This window comes from Pleurodeles waltl, chromosome 3_1 (genome assembly GCF_031143425.1).
Source record: "Pleurodeles waltl isolate 20211129_DDA chromosome 3_1, aPleWal1.hap1.20221129, whole genome shotgun sequence".
NCBI lineage: Eukaryota > Metazoa > Chordata > Amphibia > Caudata > Salamandridae > Pleurodeles > Pleurodeles waltl.
Window position 1 is genome coordinate 862,010,543 of NC_090440.1, and position 22,320 is coordinate 862,032,862.

The window sequence follows — 22,320 nt, forward strand, 5'->3', positions numbered from 1 at the left end:
TATAACACTTGGGAGCCTACCATTGTATAAAATATGGTTTCTAGTTTTCTTATAATATGCGACTTATGACACCCATGAAATGGATAATTGCTGAACTGTAATGAATCATTATAGTTGAGCTGTGATTTTACAATATTTGCTGCTAGAGGCAGTGGCCATGGGAAATGGCAGGTCATGGAGCATTATTACAGCTGCAGTTTAACAAAGCTGTGCAAATGACAACTGACTTTTTATTCTTCTGACCTTTTTTCCTCAGACAGCAAGGAGCAGAAAGGAGATATGTACACAAACATGTTTATTTTTCGCAGACTAATTGTCATTACAGGGAAAAAAAATATTTCAGCATTTATCTACACCTAAGCCTTATCATGTTTTTTAATCTGATTTTGATTAAACTCATTCTAAATTTTTTGTGCAACACATTTCTTATTGTATTTGATGTCTTTAATTTCACATTGCAGTTTCTGCTTTAATTTATCATATCTGCAACTAGACTAACTATATCATATGAATGAGCAGGTCTCCAAGGATTTAAGTGGTTTGAGAAAATGGTTATGGTGATTTTGTGACAATGCATTGTAAGCACTGAAATACCCTCTGCCCCCCTCACAATTCTAGGATTTCCTAACGACTTGTGTTGCCCTTGAATCACGTAAGGCAACCAAAGCCCTTACCTAGGATTTACTGAGCCACGTAAGGCCACCTTGTGTGGTTAAGTAAATTTAAGGTGACACAAAGCAGAACATTAACTGCCTTGCATTATATTTTGGGCGTTCTCTCACATCTACCTATGGATTTTGGCCGTTTCCAAATTTACAAAGAGTTGTAAACCTGGGAATGTGTCAAAAACACACCTCCCAGTCCAAGACATAACAGAAGTGTATTTATTTCTCTACCTTATTTGCTTTTTCTATGTGATACATTTTTCATCACATATCGAAAAAGAAAAATGCCTTTTAGGTTTGTTTTTGTTCCGGAATGTGCCTCTTCCTCCACAAATACAATCCTAGCTGTAACACAGGCACCCATTCCCCATGGGTGCCTGTGTTGGCACTAGGAAGCACTCAGAGCACCGGCACAAGAAGTCGAAGCAGAAATGTGACATGTATTTGTAAATATGGCACATTTCTGATATCTCCCTTTCACACAACACATCATTGACTTGCTGTGCTTTGTTCCGTGAAATGTTAGTAAATCGGGCCCTGAGCCTTTGGCCTTCTTCCTCTCTATGGTCAAAGAACTGCTCCATGAATTGCAACCTTTTAATGTAAAACAGGGGGTACTTTATCTCATATAGGCTCTTGTTTGCGGCCATTATGATCATGCGTTCGCCCCACGAGGTTAGTTCCTTGTCCTTTAGCTCTCATTGTAAACAATTAGAGTATTAAGGGGTTCCGCTGCTCTTGCTCCCTGCACGTAGCAGGTCTCGCAACGTATCCTCTTTGTCCGCGATGGTGCACTTAAATAGGGCCAGAAATCAGCACCCAACGGGCTGCCCACCCCCGGTTTCCTGCTTCTCCGCCCCGGTTTCCTGCGCCTCGGCTTTCTTTTCTGGTCGTCCTCTGATAAGTCTGGTCAGAACTGCTGGCGACACCAGACCCTGCTCCCGTACTCGCTTGTCCGATCCCTGTCCGCGCGTGCTCCGATGGGAAGGCCTGGGTACGCCACACGGGAGTCCTGAGAGAGGGCCACTGCGTGCTACGAGAAGAAATCCTTCCGTGATCCAAGAGTAGGTGCCTAAAGACATTTTTTTTTTACCTAACTATACCTAATACATCAGTTGTAAGGAAGTAGATGAACAGGATGGTTACTTGATTTGCCCAGGATCACACAATTTAATCAGCTGAGACCGCCGGGATTAGACTCGAGGTTTCCTATATTGCAGAAACATAAACACTAGTTGACAGTTCCCTTCCTGCTTCAGCACCACGCTTGCGTTTTGCAAGCGAGACTGCCTTCTGGAAGCTGGAAATCCCTGCATGCTATCAGAGCGAGTCCCTGTGCTCCAGCGAATGTTCTTTGTTGAGGGCTAAGACCCATAGGTTCGGAGATATCTGCACATAGGTGAGCTCGTCGAGGCCGGATGGCGCAGGCGCGTTTTGGTTCGCACATTTAATATTGCTTCGAAAACAAGCGAGGGGTTGTATTCTTGAGAATATATTATAATTTGCACCGTTAAAATAATAACAGCTTACAATAATAGCATCACTTTCAATGGCGCCTCAGTTGTCTCTTAGCGCTGTAAAGAACTGATTGTACTGTTACCCAACTAAAAATATGCATTCAGTCCGCTGACCAGGAGTTGTTGTCATTGTGACCTGCCACTCTCTCAAATGCTTTAATGACAAGTGCTATATGCACACGAACTATGTCAATGGTATGTGTAAACTCTTTGTTTTATATATTCAGTAGGGATCTGCATTTCAGACTAAAAAAATATATATATATATAGTTGACTTAGCATGTTTCTAATGTTGCCTCTTATGCAAATGGCTTTTTAGCAGCATAAACATTCCGGCAGACAATGTGTAATCACTTAGGTTTTTTTAATCTGCGTTTTTTAGTGTAGAAATAGTATTACATCACTGGAATAAAATGCACAGCGTTTAGAAATGATGCAATTTTATGTCTCAAAGGAAAGTGAATGAAACCTTTTAGGGTTTTTTGTTAAAACACGAGAAGCCTCTTTAAGTTAACGGACTTCCAGCAGGGATCAGTGTAACTTCCGAGTCACAGGTTCTAATCCTTGTTGGGGTGATATAGCCTTCCATCCACCTGAGGTCGATGAAAGAGTTACCATCGCCTACCAATAATACGCGTTATGCAAAGGACTATTCAGTTGTGGCGTGAGCATTATAAATTTAATTTTTTATTCAACATGACAAACACTTGGTCTACTTGTACATATTTGGTGTTTTTCTAGCGATTTGTTGACAGCCTTTATGCAATGAATTGTTGAACAAAATGATTCCAGACCTTTTGAAACTATGCGTCAGGGGACGATCAAATTATGCGGCAGGGTTCACTAAATTATGCAGCAAGGAAAGGCAAATTATGCGGATTAACGTACCACATTTTGTGATAGTATTACCTAAGTGTCATTTTTACTCATATAAACATTTTCTGGACAAAGGATTCACCTCATTAGTGCTAGTCTGACACCCAGATACAGCAATAAGAAACAGAAAGGTGACCAGTTAACCTTTGTGAACGGCCTTCTGTAGTGCAGTAACACGTTTTTTTTATCCTTTTGAACTAGAAACATTTTTTGATAAACTGCAGAATATGCAGCAGATAATGGTTATGTGACAAATGTATAAATCTCTAACTCTGTGTCTAACGCCACAGACACAAAGTTGCATAATTCCAGCGGCCCTGGTTTTAGCACAGTTTGCAGCAGCAGATATCCTTTAAGCACTAAGGCATCTATCTCCATGTCAGGTTCTTTGTTCGTAATCTCAGCAAAGAGGTCAGGGACTGAATGGGCAGGTGTCCCCTTATCGAGCTGGAGTCTTGTACTTCTGAGACAGGGTTTTGCACTCTCAGTCCTCCTTCCTTAAATGACATCATGAACAAAACATCACTTACATTTACCTACACACCTAAAAGCAATTCAATTCGCTGAGTGTTCTACATAAAAATATTCTGCAGATGTGCCCTGAGAAGAGCGCAGAAGGGATTTTGTACTAGAGGAAGTGCCTATAGTTGTTGATCAACACATGGGTTTGGTTCATAACAGACCCATTAGAATTAATGTAACTCATTTGCAATTGCATTTCTACAAAGCTACGTGTGGCAGTAGAGAACAAAATTATGCATCAGGGTTGACTTTTCAAGCAAGAAATGACAAACTAACACTGTCCCTTCTAAAACTCAGATTAAAGGAGTTTTTGTCAAACATATAGGGGTAGATTTAAGAGCCACTAGCGCCTCCTTGCGCCATATTAGCATAATTTTTTTGTATGCTAATGTGGCCCAATGAGGCCAAAATCACCGCACCAGATTTATAAAGTGGTGCTATGCATGCATTGCACCACTTTGTAACCCTTTGAGCTACATTATACCTGTGCCAGCATAATGTATGCAAAGGGAGAGCTCCTCTATTAGGGGTGGGGGGGGGGCAAAAAAACGGCGCAAAGAAATCTAGGAGATTTGTTTGGGTCATTTCTTTCAGCACTTTTAACGCCTTCTCAGAACAGGCTTTAAAAAGAAGGCACACAATAGTTTATAATGGGCCTTAATGGGCTTTGCAGGATTAGCGTCAACATTTTTAACGCTAATCCTGCAAAGCTATGAACTAGCGTACAAAATTCAGACACTAGTTCCCCAACTATTGCCATGGTGCACCGTATCTTAGATATGACGCACATATGGTGGCGTTAGAGGGGGGAGCTAAGGGGCGCAAGAAAAGTGGCGCTGTACTGGGTGCAGTGCTACTTTTCTTAAATCTGTCCCACAGCACTGCACTTGGAAGGAAACAATCCTACATGTTCTCAGTGCATATAATTATAGGTTTGCATATTCTAATCGGCCTATCCCCATGTTGTTTTCTGATCTCCAGTTTTGGTTCAACTCTGTGTCCACATTAGGGACCTCTGGAAGTACTAATGTTTTTTTTTTTAATAAGAAACAATCATTCAGAACTAAATTTTACATTGCACTTGTATAAAGTAAATGTCTTGATAGGTGGCAATGTTAGATTCAAAACATCAGACCTTAAAATGAGAAGTACAAAATTCGGGACTTTCTGCAGTCCGAGTGTCCTCCTGAAATGACTGCGGGTTTCGGAACAGTCATTAACAGAGATGAAAGATGAATTTACACTTTTTCGTGGCAAAGAAAGGCTCATTATTGCAGCCCTTCTTGTGTTACGTTCAGAAATGTCAGGATGTTTTTAATGCTGCAGACATAGGAGAATTTCCATTCTATCAAATGAGGACATTGTTAATGTCCAAGCAATGCTTCATGTTTTCAGTACAATTTTAATAACTAAATACAGCAATCAACAATTGAAAGGTGGCTAGTTACCCACTAAAAAGTGTCTTCTTCTGCGCTGCAGTAGATCAAACGTGTATTTATAAGCAATTTTTACTTCATTTGAACTAGAAACAGATGTACTTTTGTTGACGTCTAGAAAATATGGAGCAGAGGATGGAAAGTGTGATAAACCCACAATTACCAGATACAAAACTATGGCCCTCATTCTGACCTTGGCGGTCGGCGGAGAGGCGGCGGTCGGACCGCGAACAGACCGGCGGTCCGAAAAATGGCATTCTGACCGCGGCGGTCACCGCCGCGATTGACCGCCACTTTCCCACTCCGACCGCCACGGCGGTCATGACCGACGGGCTGGAGTTTGCGCACTCCGGCCCGGCGGTCGACCCAAGACCGCCAACCGTATCATGACCCTGCTTACCGCCGCGGTTTTTGGCGGTCGGGAACCGCCATGCGAACCATGGCGGTAGGCACTATCGGGGCCAGGGAATTCCTTCCCTGGCACTGATAGGGGTCTCCCCCACCCCCCACTACCCCCCACGAGTCCTCCCCCCACCCCCTCCACCCCCCCAGAGGTGGTACGAACCCCCTGCCCCCCCCACCCCGACATGCACATACACGCACCCCGACATGCACGCACCCCCAACATGCACATATGCACACCCCCTACACACACACATACACAACGGGGGCACATACCCGCACACATACATGCCAACATGCGCACCCGCCGAACTACACACATTGCCCATAGGCACAGCAGCACCCCCCGCCCGCATGCACACACTCACACACCCCCTCTACATACCCCCATGCACGCACACATCACACAACACCCCCCCACCCCCTCCCCTCACAGACGATCAACTTACCTTGTGCGTTGGTCCTCCGGGAGGCGACGGGAGCCATAGGGACGTGACCGCCAACAGAAGACCGCCAACAGAAGACCGCCACACAGAAATGTGGGTCGTAATTCTGGGGGCGGTGTTCTGCTGGCGTGGCGGTGGAGGTTGACCAGTCTCCACTTTCCCGCCGACCGCCAGTGTGGCTGCTGGCGGTTTTCCGGCAGAACGCTCCCAGCGGTCGGAATACGCGCAGCGGCATACCGCCGCGGTCGGCGGTCTTTACCGCGGCGGTAACTCGGCGGTCTTGCGAAAAGACCGCCAAGGTCAGAATGAGGGCCTATGTTTTCAAAGCGCTCCTGCCAATACTTGGGATTCAGCAAACCAACCTCAGTACCTTTTTTGTCTTTTGGACAACATGGTTGTGACCTCACAACTCAGAGACAAAGGGTCAGATTTACAAGAAAGTGGTGCATCAGCTGTGAAGCGCCACTTTTCTTGGCCCCCCCCTTATGACACCATGGCCCTCATTCCGACCCTGGCGGTTTCAAACCGCCAGGGTGGAGGACCGCGGGAGCACCGCCGACAGGCCGGCGGTGCTCCAATGGGCATTCCGACCGCGGCGGTAAAGCCGCGGTCGGACCGGCAACACTGGCGGTCTCCCGCCAGTGTACCGCCGCCCATAGGAATCCTCCAAGGCGGCGCAGCTAGCTGCGCCGCCGAGGGGATTCCGACCCCCCCTACCCCCATCCAGTTCCCGGCGGTTCTCCCGCCGGGAACCGGATGGCGGTAGGGGGGGTCGCGGGGCCCCTGGGGGCCCCTGCAGTGCCCATGCCACTGGCATGGGCACTGCAGGGGCCCCCGTAAGAGGGCCCCTAAATGTATTTCACTGTCTGCTTCGCAGACAGTGAAATACGCGACGGGTGCAACTGCACCCGTCGCACAGCTTCCACTCCGCCGGCTCGATTCCGAGCCGGCTTCATCGTGGAAGCCTCTTTCCCGCTGGGCTGGCGGGCGGCCTGAAGGCGGCCGCCCGCCAGCCCAGGGGGAAAGTCAGAATCACCGCCGCGGTCTTTCGACCGCGGAACGGTATTCTGGCGGCCCCCGACAGGCCGGCGGCGACCGCCGCCGGCCAATGTCGGAATGAGGGCCCATGTGTGTGCCGTATTTACAATAAGGTGCATTATGGCGCCGTTAGGACAATAGCATGAAAATGTCTGACGCTATTGTGGTAGTTTGCAGGATTAGCACCATAAATTGTGGCAATCATCTTGCAAAGTAAGGGAGGCCCATTGAAAGTAATGGGCATGTCATTTTAACCCCTGCTCTAAGCAGGTGTTAAAAATTATGCTAAAAATGGCGCAGTAAAATGTTGCAAATTTCACTGAGCCATTTTACGGGCCTCCCTGCGGGGGAATGCCTCCCTTGCATACATTACACCTGGCGCAGGTATATTGTGGCGCAAGGGTTTCTAAATTGGCGTAATGTCCCATTGTGCCAGTTAGTAAATATGTCATGGAGGGGGAGACTGTTCTGCGCCCTGTAGCGTTAAACAAAGTTCTACGCTGCACAAGGGGCTTGTAAATAAGCCCCATAGTATTTTAGGAAAACTCACATTTCTGTTTTCCCAAAAAGTAGTCCTAGACGCTCGAAACATTAGCCACAACACAATTAGATCATCATAATCAAATTATCACTTTTCTTTTAGCTGTAATAAGGACTATTATTGCTAAAAAAATGTAGTGCTTTGACTAACTGTAGAGATCAGGTTTCAAATACCCTACTTTAAGACAGTGACCCAATACCGTCCTCCATCTGCTCCAAATTCTGGCAGTGAGGAAAAAAGATTAAGATTAAGGCACTGATTCTAACCCCGGCGGTCGAGGGTCGGCGGGAGCACCGCCGACAGACCGGCGGTGCCCCGCAGGGCATTCTGACCGCAGCGCTTTGGCCGCGGTCAGAAAGGGTAAACCGGCGGTCTCCCGCCGGTTTACCGCTGCCCTCAGAATCCCCCATGGCGGCGCAGCTTGCTGCGCCGCCATGGGGGATTCTGACCCCCCCTACCGCCATCCTGTTCATGGCGGGAAAGCCGCCATGAACAGGATGGCGGTAGGGGGGGTCACGAGGCCCCTGGGGGCCCCTGCCGTGCCCATGCCAATGGCATGGGCACGGCAGGGGCCCCCGTAAGAGGGCCCCGCAAGGTATTTCAGTGTCTGCCTTGCAGACACTGAAATACGCGACGGGTGCTACTGCACCCGTCGCACCTTCCCACTCCGCCGGCTCGATTACGAGCCGGCATCCTCGTGGGAAGGGAGTTTTTCCCTGGGCTGGCGGGCGGTCTTTTGGAGACCGCCCGCCAGCCCAGGGAAAAACTCATAATACCCTCCGCGGTCTTCTGACCGCGGAGCGGTATTATGGGGGCGGAATTCTGGCGGGCGGCCTCCGCCGCCCGCCAGAATTAGAATCACCCCCTAAGTGTGTTATTTACTAAAGTTAAGCACGGGGGTGTGCAAAATGCAAAACACACCACCAATTTACTAGCCATTTTAAATTATGTTAATTTGCACAAAGCCAATCTTCAGTAAATACTGGTCTAAGTGACTTGCCCAGGGTAACACAGTTTGCTCACTTGAGGTAGCAAGGATTAGAATGCAGGACTCGTGGGTCCAAATACAGCAGTTAACATTCTAGCCCACATTTACTCCTCCTGTGCTTGGGTTCCATCCTTAGCAGTCAAGTAAAGACAGATTGTTGGTTGTTTAATGTCAGGCAATGCATCAGATTTCCTGTGCTGCACATATGGTATTAACTCTAACATAGGTAAACAGTTTCTTCAATTATTACTGATATAGTTACTCTCTTATTTTAATTATTGTTTTAGCAAAGCACTTGCTACTGACTATCTGCTCTGCATACTAAACAAGCACTGGGAAAGCCAGTAATTCTCGGAAAAAGTTGTGCTCTGAGTTTTTGGCATTGTCAATGTGAATGTTTTTCAGCCGTACGTTGTTGGGTTGCGGATGTGTCATGTGTGGTTGTGCTCAAATGTGTGTGTTATTACATTTGAGGGGGTGCCCGTGACTGTGTGTTATGTGTGCATGTTTGAGTGTGTTTAAATTCAGACGTGGTTGTGTGATATAGCAGTGCTAGTGCCTGATTGGGTGTCATTGGGCTGCCTGCGCATGTTTGCTTTGTGTGCGTTTACACATGCTTGTGTGATGTGCCCATGAGTGTGTATTTATTCCGGGGATGGTGAACTAAATGTGCAAGCCCAGAAAGGAAGTCATCAAGAGTCCTGCACGAACCCTGCAAGGACTCAGACAAAACTGGGACAGAGCACAGCCCTCATTTCTCTGCAGCACTGTGCAACGTAATTCACATGCATTATTTTACAGTTCAGAGACAACACACAGCAGCTGGCAGTACTGAGCTCTCTGGTTATTGCAGATGTGATTATGTGGAGAAATTGCATACAAATACCCCATACTTAGATTTGCCCAAGATCACACACAACAAAAAGTTGGGATGCAAACCCAAAGCTAGTGCTAGAAATGTCAACTATTACATCATCATTCAGCCTGCATTGATTATCAAACTGAATGAAGTTCTTGTATATATTACAGATGCACTTGTGCCTCTCTACTTAATGCTGCAATGGGGTTTCTTTAGGAAAGGACTTACTGAGGTCTCTTGCAATCCTCCGCTAATATGGGTCCAAGTTTCCAAAAAAGAAAAAAAGTGCAGTACACTCACTTTCATTTTCACTGAATTATGGCTGAACAGTCAAGCTGATGGTCAGAATCGTGGATAGGTGGGTGAGAGAGCACCTTGTACTGATTTGTGTGTGTGGCCACATGGGGCAAAAGTGCAGATATCTATGCAACATAAGACTGGTTATTGACCTAGACCCATTTTACTGGTCGTGAACATCTAAGGGACCATAAGTCCTGCATACCTCAGAGGCTATGCGGCTGGCAAGTAATCGCAAAGCCTTATGTTTCACTGAAAATCCGTAGGTAAGGTTCAGTTAAGGCTGAGGGGAGTGATCGGAAAACATGGTTTAAACGACATGGTGAGCACAGTATAAAATTTGAAAAATAACTTGAAATGCTCCATTTAGGGTACTACGGGAGCCTGCGGGAGCAGGAGGAGGAGCACGCACAGCTGGAGAGGCCAGGGGGAGGAGACCAGAGCAGCAGCTAGACACATGAGTCCTGAGGCAGCCGAGGGTAGGAGGAGTGGACAAGGAGCAGCACCAGCTGGGCCCCCGGTCTGAGGCTACAGGAGGCAGATGGGGGGAGGCGGAGGCAGCCGTACTGCAGAAGCGGCTTGAAGGGGAAACAGAGCAGCTGAAGCGGGAACCTGAGGGGAGGCAGCCTCAGAAATCTGAAATGCAGAGGGAGGGGCCACATGAGATATGAAGATAATACGGTGCTCAGAGTTAATGAGAACTCCAGCACTCCTGTGGAGGGCTCCTAAACTAAGAAAAAAGAAGTTCCGACATTTATCATATAATGAGGGATAGTGGAGGGATAGTGTACTTGGTCACTGCTCTCAGGGAGGGGAAAACTGCAAAGAAGCATGACAAATGCATGCCATGGACAAATGGAGATAAAGACTGGGAGAGCAACAATGGAGTCAGCAAATGGGAAGCCTGTGAGTGGGCCAAAGCCCACAAAGTAGATACAGTGTGTCTCTTCTCGAGACAATGCATGTGTGCCGTCCTAAAAATATACTTATTATTATTTCGGCTCCTGATTTTTAATTTGTAGTCATATCTATTTTTTATTGTTTCATTTGTATGTGTCTAGAATTATTTTATGGTCAAATAAAAAAGGTTGTATAAGGTTCATTAGGAAATCTTATTTATTCCTTTTTAGTTGAATCCTACCAGACTGCAAAGAAATCTTGGTGACATTTCGAAATCTTCCCTCGGAATGCATTCTCCCCATTGCTTATCATTGGCTTTGTGTTTTGTAACTCTCAGTTGCTTGCTTTCTATTTGCTGGCCTTCTTTGTTTTAGGCTGTCAGGTATGTCTTTGTCCCTCCAGTGGAGCATAGCCTGTTTGCTGTATTCTTCCACAAGGGCTCTCTTTCTGTAAGTAGGCCTTTAAATGTAGTTCTCAGCTTATCAAATTTGTTGTGCATTCTTACACAGAGGCCAAATGTTGGGCTCCGTCTCCTGAGGGAGCTTGGTCTTTACTTTTCTTTTATGCCTTCAAAGTGAGAGGATTTATATGACAATCATGCTAGGTACTTGGGGTGTGCTAGGGGGAGGTTGTATGATGTTATTTTATTCTAGCACACAACAAATTTTAAATATCTGGAAAGGAACTGTGCAAATATTTCAGAATACAGCAGAATTCAGAAAGCACTAATGAGTCATTTTTTTAATCTTAAGTGTGCTGGAAACAAATATTTTGACACAATCAAAATAAATCAGTAAACCAGGTGATGCCATTTCCACATATTATCGTTTGTGCGCTGTATAGGTTTATCAGTAAAATTGTATGACTGTTCAAATGTAATGATAATTTCCACAAAAAATGTGTGGTCTGTAATGGCGGTGCGCTACCATATCATCTACCATATGGCACTCGTACTCTACTCCCCTCAGCGCTATGCCATTCCACACCACTCTATGCCACTCTATGCCATTCCACAACACTTTACTCCACTACACCACAACCTACTGTACTATACGGCACTCTAATCTATTCCACTCTGAGCCACTCTCCTCCACACCATGCCACTATACTCTACTCCACTCTACACCACTCTACACTACTCCACTCAAGCCTATGCTGCACTACTCCACTCAATGCACTCCACTCTGTGCCACTCCACTCCACTCTACAGCATTCTACTCTACTCTAATCTACATCACTCTAATCCTCTCTATGCCACTCCACTCCATGCAACTCTATGACACGTCACTGTAGGCCACTCTACAACACTCCACTCTACTCCATTCCATTCTACTCCACTTTGCAACACTGTACTCCAATTTACATCACTCCACTCTGTAACACTCTGCTCCATTCTATGCCACTTCACTCTAGGGCACTCTACCCCACGCTATGCTACATTTAATAACACTTCCCTCTGCAACATTCCATGCCACTTTATGCCACTCTACTCTATGACACTCCACTCTACACTTCCCTACAACACTCTGTGACACTTTTTGCCACTCCATTCTACTCCACTCTACACTATGCCACTCCACTCTATGGCATTGCACTCCACTCTATGACACTCCACTCTACCCCACTATACAACACTTTTCTGCACTCTACGGCATTTTACTCCACTCTATGCAATACCACACTACACCACTACACTCTATGACACTCTACTCCACTGTATGCCACTCCACATCACTGTACTCCACTCTACAGCACTCCATTACGTGACTCTTCACTCCACGACACTCCACTCAGTGACACTTTCCTCCACTCCATGCCACTCTACTCCATTCTATGATACTCTATGCCACTCAACTGCACTCCACTCTACTACACTCCACTCCACAACATCCACTCTACTCCACTCCACTTTACTTCACAACACTCTACACCTCTCCACTCTACTCCACTCTACACCACTCTATGACATCCAATGCCACTCCACTCTACTACACCTTACTGCACTCCACTCCACTCTACTCCACTCCACTCTTGCTGTTCTACTCCACTCTACTCTACTACACTCTATGACATCCATAACACTCCATTCTATGACACTTCACTCCATGCCGCCCAACTCTACAACTCCCAATGACACTCTATGACACTCCATTCCACCCTACTCTACAACACTTTACTCCATGACACTCCACCCAAAGCCATACCACACTATGCCACTCCACTCTATGACACTGTACTCCGCTCTATGACATTCTGCACCACTTCACTCTAAGCTACTATACTCTACTCTACTCTATGCCACTCTACTCCACTCTACAACACTCCACAGCACTCTACAACACTCCACCCTATTACATATTACACTATGCCCCTCCACTCCACTCTCTGACACTTTTTTTACACCACTCCACTCTATGCCATACCTTTCTACACCACTCTCCTCTACTCTACTCCAATCCACTCCACTCAGTGCCACTCTATGCCACTCCACTCTACTGTACTCTACAACACTCTACTCCACTCTATGCCACTCTACTCCACATTTATTGACACTCTACTCCACTCTTCACTCTATGCCCATCCGCTCTATGCCCCTCCACTCAATGACACTATACAACACTCTACGCCACTCTTCACAACTCTACATCACTCCACTTTACACCACCCCACTCTGTGCCACTCCACAACACTCCACTCTATGTCACTCTACGACACTCTACAACACTCTGTGACATTACACTCTACAACACTCCATGACACTCTATGCCACTGTATCACAATCCACTTACCTCTGTTCCACTACACAACCCTCTGTACTACTCCACTCTATGCCACTCTACACCACTCCACTCTATGCTACTCCCCTTTATGCTAGTAACTTTTAACCATGCTGAACAGCAACCACGCTGGTTTACATAATGGTGACAACACATTGATAAAGCCAATAGCTCTTGCATAGGTGAAACCACTTGGTTTTGCCAGTGCTTGTTTAACTCCCTGTGTTGTCAACATGCACAGCTTTAGGACTAGCGATCTTGACTGAAAACAAAATTGTTTTCAAGAAACTACAGACATGGAAACGGATTAATTTATGTCCCCATTTAGGTGTATATAAGGCGAAACGAGTCCCCAGCTGTTTTCAACCTAGCTCAGTGGTTCTCCTTCGAGCCCTCTTCGAGCCAGTTGAGAAAGTAAACTCCTGCTGGCTGTAAATTGCGCATAAGTATCGTTTGAAGTGTATTTTAGCATCTGTATATCTCAGAAGAAGCCCCAAACCACTCCTAAATTGCTGAATCTAAAGATCAATATTTTTTCAAGATGGTGAAAGAAAACTTTTATCATTCCCATTTGTATCTGATGTTGCGCTGTCTTTTTTTTAAAAAAAATACACAAGTTATCTAGACTATTTTTTCCCAGTAATTTCCCATCTACAAGTGCTGCAAATACCCGGTTTCAATTTGGTTTTTTTCAAACATTTTACCAACTGGCCTTTATGCGGGTGGAAGTAAAGCAAAACTGACCAGTCGTAGGTATACATTTCTTTTCTAATGGAGAAACTAGAACATCCTAAACGGGCACAGCTACCATGTCGCATCATGCCATGGATGACACTTTCAGGCACTTGTGTCTTTTCAGGAAACAGCGCAGTGCATTTTAAGTCTTTTTAGTTTTGTAATTAACGTTATTAGCAAGGCCACTCGAATTATATGAAGCCGCAGCGTTTTCTGAATAACTACGGATTTGCCGCATTTGTCATGTAATCCATCATTTTTTTCATAATTCGCAGACTTTAGAAAAACAATATTGTTTCTTGCTGGCAGGGATCAGAAGTCACTAAACCCACTGCCAGACGTGCTGCTGAACAGTGACAGGTCCTTTGCTGAGCAATTGCAGGTCAGCTCTAAGTGGCTGATTGCTACATTCAAGTGTTAATCTGATAATAATTGGGTAAAACATTTGTCCAAAGAGTGCTAATATATGTAAAGAAATGCCAAAATAGTGTCATAATTCTCAAACAAAATGTGCTGAAGTAGGCTACATAATTTGCCTTTTTTTTCAAATATAATTAATTTAGTCCACCCTGCCACATAATTTGATCCTCCACTGCCACTTAATTTTAGTGGGTCTGATTATAACAGAGGTCTCCAAACTTTTTAATGCCGCGCCCCCCCAGTTGAAAAATAAAAATCATTGGGCCCCCTCGGAATTTTTCACAATTATTTTATAAACATGGCAATGTTTAAATATGTCTAAACCTATTTAAACATTGCAGTTAAGTACTATTACCCTTTTAAAACTGCAATAACATGCTTCTGCCTAAAACAAAGGCGTTTTATCTGTATAATATTTATTTTGGCCAGAGTCTGGGGCCCCCCCTGGGATCACTTCAGGCCCCCCTAGGGGGGCCCGCCCCCCAGTTTGAAGACCTCTGGATTATAAGCAAGTGCCATAAAATCCAAGCATGCAAGGTGCAGTTGCCTGAACTGACCGATAGTGTGTCACATGGCATCACACCACTTGATATTTCCGAAATTTGGCCAATTCAAGAGTCCATTTCCTTCAGGAACCAAGATACTTAAAGCTGACTTTTCACTTTCTTCCAAGGCAATTAAAAGCGAAAACATTTTTTACAAAGGATTATAGCGAGAACAATTTGGAATTCTGAAAAAATTGAGAAACTGGGCCTTCTAAAACATGGTAAATACTGGAGCCGCAAATCTTCAGGGGCCAGTTAAATGAATATAATTAGTGAGTGTATAAAGCTGCACATCTTGCATCTTCCGATTAATTGCCTCACAACCGAAGAAACTATTTGTTTAATGGCGACTGCAATGGCATTGGACGAGGGTAAACCACAGATGTTGTTGGCGGCACAATAATTGGTCTTAGACATTGAGGCCCATATTTATACTTTTTTAGCACTACATTTGCGTCATGTTTTGACGCAAAAGCGGCGCAAAGTTACAAAACACAATTGTATTTTGTAAGTTTGCACCGCTTTTGCCTCAAAATGCGACGCAAATGCTGCGCTAAAAAAGTATAAATGTGGGCCTGAATGTCAGCATTTTACCTTTAAGTAGAAGTTTGGATTGCTGACATGCTTAATGCATCCTTGATAAAGGGTGCAGTGTAAAATCAAAATATTCTAGTCGATATATTTGATTCAATATGATGGGTGTCCCTTATCCATGCGTATAACAGGATTATTTGTAACAAGTATTAGTGACACCCGAATGAATTAGCAAACACATGCATCGCAATACACAAGGGGTAGAAGAGCATGAAAAAGTAAATTATGTTGGTCATAAATCCCAGTTTTGATGTCTGCTGCATTAGGTAGTCAAGACTCTTTCCGTCTTTCTTATTTTTAACTTTCACCAAGTGGTCCTCCAGTGTATGAACTGTATTCAAACCTCGGAAATAGGAAGGGACGTCAATTGAGGACAGGCAGCGCAGTCTGTCGGTCCATCGTTGCAGCTCAGGGTGGTACAGGAGGCAGCAATTTCTTATAAGTGAAAAGTCAAATAAAATATAGCCTGTAGCAAAAAACATGTCCTGGGATGATCAATCGGAATAAGATACTCCCTGGCCTCTGCTGATGTAGCTTTGGTTTCAAGGTGAGAAGACGGTTGACAAAATAGAAGACGTCCAGATCAGGATAATTGCTTACAAAAAACACATTTCTATTTTATTAGGTGTTTTTGTAAAGCGCTGCTGCTGCTCATATGACTCTTCAAAGCACTTGTTCAAGAGAGGTTAGCAGGGGCTGTAGGGGGTGCTTTGTGGAATCCATTGAATTAGGTGTTTATCCATTTTGGCTGTCAGTTAAACGTAGGCAAAAGTCTTGATAGACAGCATGTTTCACTGGGAAATCAAGCTGAAGTTAAACCATTATTAATAACAAATAATACATTTTTGTGGAAATCCCTTAAATGCACTTTATTGTTGGACGGTTTCTACCACTGATGCTCAACTTGATGCTCAAGTAAAATCATTCCATGCTCTGCTAATGTTTGCGAGACACAAAAATCTGACCAAATAAAGATAACATGTATGTACCCTGCTGATATGTGTTTAGCTGTCTAGGCTCTGTCCTAATATTTGTATTGTTTTACTTACAGATAGCATAGCTCGAGAAGATGGGTGACTGGGGCTTCCTGGAAAAGTTGTTGGACCAGGTTCAGGAGCACTCCACTGCCGTGGGAAAAATTTGGCTGATGGTCCTCTTCATCTTCCGGCTTCTTATTCTAGGCCTGGCAGGGGAGTCTGTCTGGGGGGATGAGCAGTCAGACTTTGACTGCAACACCGAGCAGCCTGGGTGCACCAACGTCTGCTATGACAAAGCCTTCCCTATCTCACACATACGCTACTGGGTGCTGCAGTTCTTGTTTGTCAGTACGCCCACTTTAGTCTACCTAGGTCATGTCATGTACTTATCTAGCCGGGAAGAGAAGCTGAAGCAGAAGGAGGGTGAGCTGCGTGCCCTGCAGACCAAGGATGGGCAGATGGACCTGGCCATTGCAGCTATTGAGAAGAAGCGTGCCAAGATCTGCGTCAAAGATGATGGCCGACTGAAGATTCAAGGGGCTTTGATGTTCACCTACACCCTTAGTGTTATCTTCAAGAGCATATTTGAGGCCGGCTTCCTGGTGGGTCAGTGGTACTTGTATGGCTTTATTATGCATCCAGTGTACGTCTGCCAACGCCTACCATGCCCCCACAAAGTGGACTGCTTTGTCTCCCGCCCAACAGAGAAGACTATCTTTATCATCTTCATGATGGCCGTATCTCTGGTCTCGCTCATCCTTAACGTCATGGAGCTGCTGCATGTGCTCTGCCGAGGCATATTCCACCGTAGGAAGAAGCGACGGTCACCTCTGCCCCTAGGCAATGACATGCAGGAACCAGCTGAGGCAGCGTCGGCACCATTCGCCAACAGGCCTTTCATTTACCTGCCGATAGATGAAGGCTACCCACCGTATCCTGGCTTCAACAAGCTCTCAGCCGAGGAGAACCGGGCCAACTTCCACACGGAAAAGCACTTGGCCCTAAGCCAGGGGAGCAAGGTCTCATTGGAGCCATCCCCTCAGAGCGCCTTTTCCCGCACCTCGATAGCCAATGGCAAACCTGCTAGCAGGGCTAGTAGTTCTGCTTCCAAGCAGCAGTACGTTTGACTCTATGCTAGCAAACAATTGGTTGTGGACACCACACACTGAACTCTTCTAGGGACCTTTGAGAACTCTTGGTATGGATTGGGCACTGCAATGAGAGGCACTTAAGGACACTGGTGCCTGATGCCTGACAGAGTTCAGAATGGGGCTATAGAAACATGATACCAGGATGATGCTTTATTTATTTATTGTTTTGCACATGTTGATGTGCACCACTGAACATGGGATTGCTTTGTGAGTGTTACAACAGGTGTATGATGTGTGCGTTTGAGGAAAAAAGTGAAAAGAATTGAAACTGCTTGAAAAGAAATCATTTTTATAATAATGTCATCCTTTCAGAGTCAGGTAGGGAGTGTCTCTAAACAAATGTTGGGAATTCTCCAATTTTCCTGCAGGCCACCTAAGGTGGGTCAAAATGAAATGTTGCTATAAATCACACAGAAGTCCCTACGGTATTTGCACTGTACCCCGAAGGGCCATTTAATTATCTTACGCATAGTAAGATGGCCTCATTTCAGAAACAATATTGACTCTTACCTTGTAGCCTATAAGCACTGGTCCATGCAGGTTCTTGAAGAGAGGGGTTCAAATAAGCCATGCCTGAAGTTTCTCAGCCATCCTAGTGTTTCCCTTTGCCACTATAAGGCCCCTGAGCCTTTGCCATCATGTATTAATGTGCACTTCTTTGGCAGCAAGGGATAGGATCTGCCTATAAATGCCCTCTAGTGGAAGATGGGCCTAGGCACCATGGGAAGAGGAATGGCAAGTGAAGATAAGATGACCTTCAAATCTCACCATTTAATGTTCTCGATCCGCAAGTACACCGAGATGATAATTGAGGTAACCACAGAAAACTGCTATGGTGGGGGATGAAGTGCTTGATGTAAGAGCTCGGATATATTTAGGGGTATCAACCCCTGGCTAGTCCCTTGGTACAGCTGATCCTTAGTGGGGATGACTTGTAATGGTTAAAATATCAACCTAAAAAAGTGTTGTCTTATACTCAGGGCAACTAAAATTATGTCACAGGGGAACACCAAATTATGCAGCAGGGTTGACTAAATTATGTTACAAGATAAGCCAAACTGTGATGCATACATGGTGACACATGTTTTTATAGTATTACTTTGTTATTTCGTAATTTGTACACATGGTAATACTGTCTGGGCAAAGATTTCACCCCAGGCTGTAGGAATGGCGGAGCAGAGATCTTACCTTTCGTGATACTGAGTTGCACAAAACGGGATCAGTACATAAATAAACACCTTCAAGATGACCAGTTAACCTTTACAATGGATCTTCCAACACGCGCAAATATATATTGCCACATTTTTAGCAACTTTTGATCCGTTGGAGCCAGAAACCCATTTTTTGTTAAAACCTGCAGATTATGCGGCAGATGCGGGTTTATGTGGCAAGTGTGGCAAATCCTTAATTATGCACACAAAAAAAGTTGCTGCCGCAGAATTGCAGATTTCCAGTGGTCCTGATTCTACTGCAGTATTAGTATAGAGATTTTGCAGACGGCCTGTGTGGACAAGCTATTCAGTGCCCCACATAGGGGTACTATGCACCATATAAGTATTGCATCACAATGATGACTTTCACTATATCATCAAAATTAGTTGTTGAGTTAATAGGAAATCTATAATTACCTTTATGTTCATATCTTATGAAGTAGATGAAATGGTAGTCGACATTGTGGACGAGATATTTTTATAGGCGTATATTTGACCTCCTTTTGCTTCCTCTGTCTCAGCCAAGTGACCCTGATGAAAGAAGCTTCGTGAGAAAGTAAACAGGCACTGTTTACTTGCTGTTTCCATTCTTTGCCCTTTCATTAACCTTTCTGCAGCAAAAACGAGTTAATGGGGAATGAGTGATACCAGTACGGGTCAAAGTGTGTGTGATGTCACCTTCCTTACTCTTGGTAGTTTGGTGAATGGCCTGTGGATCTGAGGCTGTGCTCCTGGGGGCTCAAGGGTTATAATGGTGCTCCTGTAAGTTTAATGGTATGACTTAGTGAAGGGGTGGAGTTTATTGAGATCAGTGAGTGTGGTGCAATGAAATCAAAGACATGGTGTGGATTTGTGTTTCTTTCAATAATATATGGGGGAGTGTTTACATTTGGGTAGGTGGTGAAGCCATTAGGTAGGGGTCTAATAATTTGCAGGGAGGTTGGGTTGGGTTGGCCTAGTGTGAAAAAGTGTGTGAACTGAATGAGGTTTCCAGAGAAGGTAAGGAGTTGTTGGCTAATGGGGTATTATTCTGGGTTTGAAAGAGAGAGGGTCAGTGAATTATAATTTAATAGTAGTCAAGAAGGAGAAGTGGTAGGGCTTATTGTCTAGTGTGGTGGAACACGTTGGTTAAAGGTCATATGCTGTAACTTACTTAGGAGTGACGTGGCAATTGTGCACTCGGTCCTAATGCAAGGAAGGAAATCGGGCGTGGATTGGAATTAGGTGCCGGATAAACATGGCGTCTCACTTTACTTAGCGAGGACCTCTGAGCACTGTGGGGCTTTGCATATAGCACGGGGGAAGAAGTGAAGGAAAAAGTGGCGATGGATGTCTGCAAAAGGGCCCTCATCATTCCCACCATCTGAGTGAGGGGCAAGGGCAGGATGGTGGACACGATGCGTCAGCATAACTTTTAGTAGAAGGGCCACATTTATTTTTAATTTGCACAGGCCGCTCAAGTAATATGTGTTTGGGACTTTAATTGGCAGGTGAATAAACGCTAAAATTTCGTCAATCGAGCTCTGCACAAAACTGAAGTAAATGTGGAGTAAATTGTATTAATTGCCTTCTGCACTTCCATTTCAGAATAACCTTTGTTAGATTATTATGAGACGTGATGTACTGACAGGACTGGGGACCCATGCACTCTATTCTGCACTGTGTTTTGCACTGCATTATATGTTCAAATAACAATGTTTGATTAAACCACTGGCTTGGTGTCCGGACCTAGACGGGCAACGCCCTATGCAACATAATGGGACTAAATGGCTACCAATGTAAATAAAAAAAAATATGTAAATGAGACGGCACACTCCTGTGGAGATTGCCAAGCCAATCTTTTTTTTTATCAACGTTAAAAAAACAATGGTTTTAGTGAACTTGGGGAGCGTGATAAATGTAAATAAAAGCAGAACTGAACTAGTGAACACTGAGACTGTCGTCGGGCAGTGGTCTGGAGACCGGACATCTGTCTGCCATTGTTGCAAGGTTTTGAAGGATAAGAATAGAAATGTATAAATAAATGCTCTGTGTGAATACATGGAAGAAACGTGTTTGTGTCTGTTGCGGAGAAGGACTTCAATACAAAATAATATTAAAAGTTAATTACAGTTAAAATTCAATAAATATGTTTGTGCTGCATGAAGCCCCTTATTCCTTGGCCTGTAGGATTGTTTAGCAGTGGAGGGTCAAATTACGAGAGCAGTCACTGAAATATACAGCAAAGGAAATTAGAATGCAATGGAAGGTCGGTTGCATAGTATGTGATTAATGGCAAATTATGCTGCTCATTTTGTGGCATTAATGTCTAGCTATTTGACATTTTAACACACACTGATACAAAAGGTAGCACAAAACATTAAACTTTCGACAGACGCTCTTCAGAATGCGGTTCACCAACTGTTAATACTTTTGTTTTGCCTGGAAGGAAGGGAACACCATTTTATGACCCGCCCTTTCTGCCTCATAAATTAAAATAGTTAGTAGAACACATGTACAATCATTCAGCAGAACACCAGCCGACGCGTGGGAATTTATTGTAATAAAAGGTGTGCCTCTTTTATTCTATGCATCAGAGTTATGTTTTAAAATTTGTCTTCAGTGTCAGGCTTACACTTTTTCATAATGAAGCGCAGCCAAAAGCACAGGTTTTCCTTAAGAAAACCGCTTTAAGGGTTTACTTCGGAAAAAAATGCCAAACGGACTGCCATGCCATAGCAGCCCATGCCGCATACCTTTTACCCGGAAGTGCTTCTTCTATGTCAACGGGAGTCATTTCAGTGAAAACTTTCTGCCACAACTAGGGAGAACTTAGAATGTGGTGTAAGGTTCACCCTGGAATCAGGCATGTTCTAAATGAGGCCCTAACAAGTGACTGACACTGATGGATGGGGCTTTCAGAGGCCTTGGCTAGGTGGAAACCTTTTGATTCTCCTCAAGGAGAGTGGGTCTCAGCGTGTGCTAGTGGAAATTTCAGTTAATTAATTATAAATGGTGTCTACTAGCTTCAATTTCAGAACAAACATTTGAAAGTGTCCTGGTTAATATAAAAATACCACTGAAACCGAGAGTCACCAGTAGTCAGCTCCAAGATGCAGCCGGAATAAACCAGAGGTTTTTCTTCAGAAAGTGTCTGCCCAAATACTCATATACCTTCACGTGGATCCGACAGCAAGTAGGCAACTGTATAATTTAGTAACACAAAACGATGATGGACAGAGTGCTGACAATGCAAACACTCACTCCCAGTCACAGATCTGGGTTTAATCCATTGTTCTTTTGCTCACCATGCCACCCCAGTTCGGACCCAGCCATATGCAAATCAGTCTTGACCCATTTCCTCATCTTTTGCATTTGTCGCCCTAAGTGGGAAGGGTATGCCCAGACGTGGGTCCTGTGCTTCCCATGCCACTGGATTCAAGC

At 44.7% G+C, this 22,320-nt stretch overlaps 1 protein-coding gene across 1 annotated transcript; it reads left to right on the top strand.

The window, feature by feature from the left end:
- The first annotated feature begins 1,567 nt into the window (after positions 1-1,567).
- On the top strand, positions 1,568-21,037 carry LOC138284705 (gap junction alpha-4 protein-like). Its single transcript, XM_069223786.1, has 2 exons — positions 1,568-1,729; positions 16,610-21,037. Exon 2 carries the CDS (start codon positions 16,628-16,630, stop codon positions 17,660-17,662), a length of 1,035 nt encoding a protein of 344 aa, XP_069079887.1. The 5' UTR covers positions 1,568-1,729; positions 16,610-16,627; the 3' UTR covers positions 17,663-21,037.
- The last annotated feature ends 1,283 nt before the right edge of the window (positions 21,038-22,320 follow it).

Bases quoted from the DNA above. Each gene is read 5' to 3' on its own strand.
- LOC138284705 (XM_069223786.1), top strand. From the start codon at position 16,628: ATGGGTGACTGGGGCTTCCTGGAAAAGTTGTTGGACCAGGTTCAGGAG.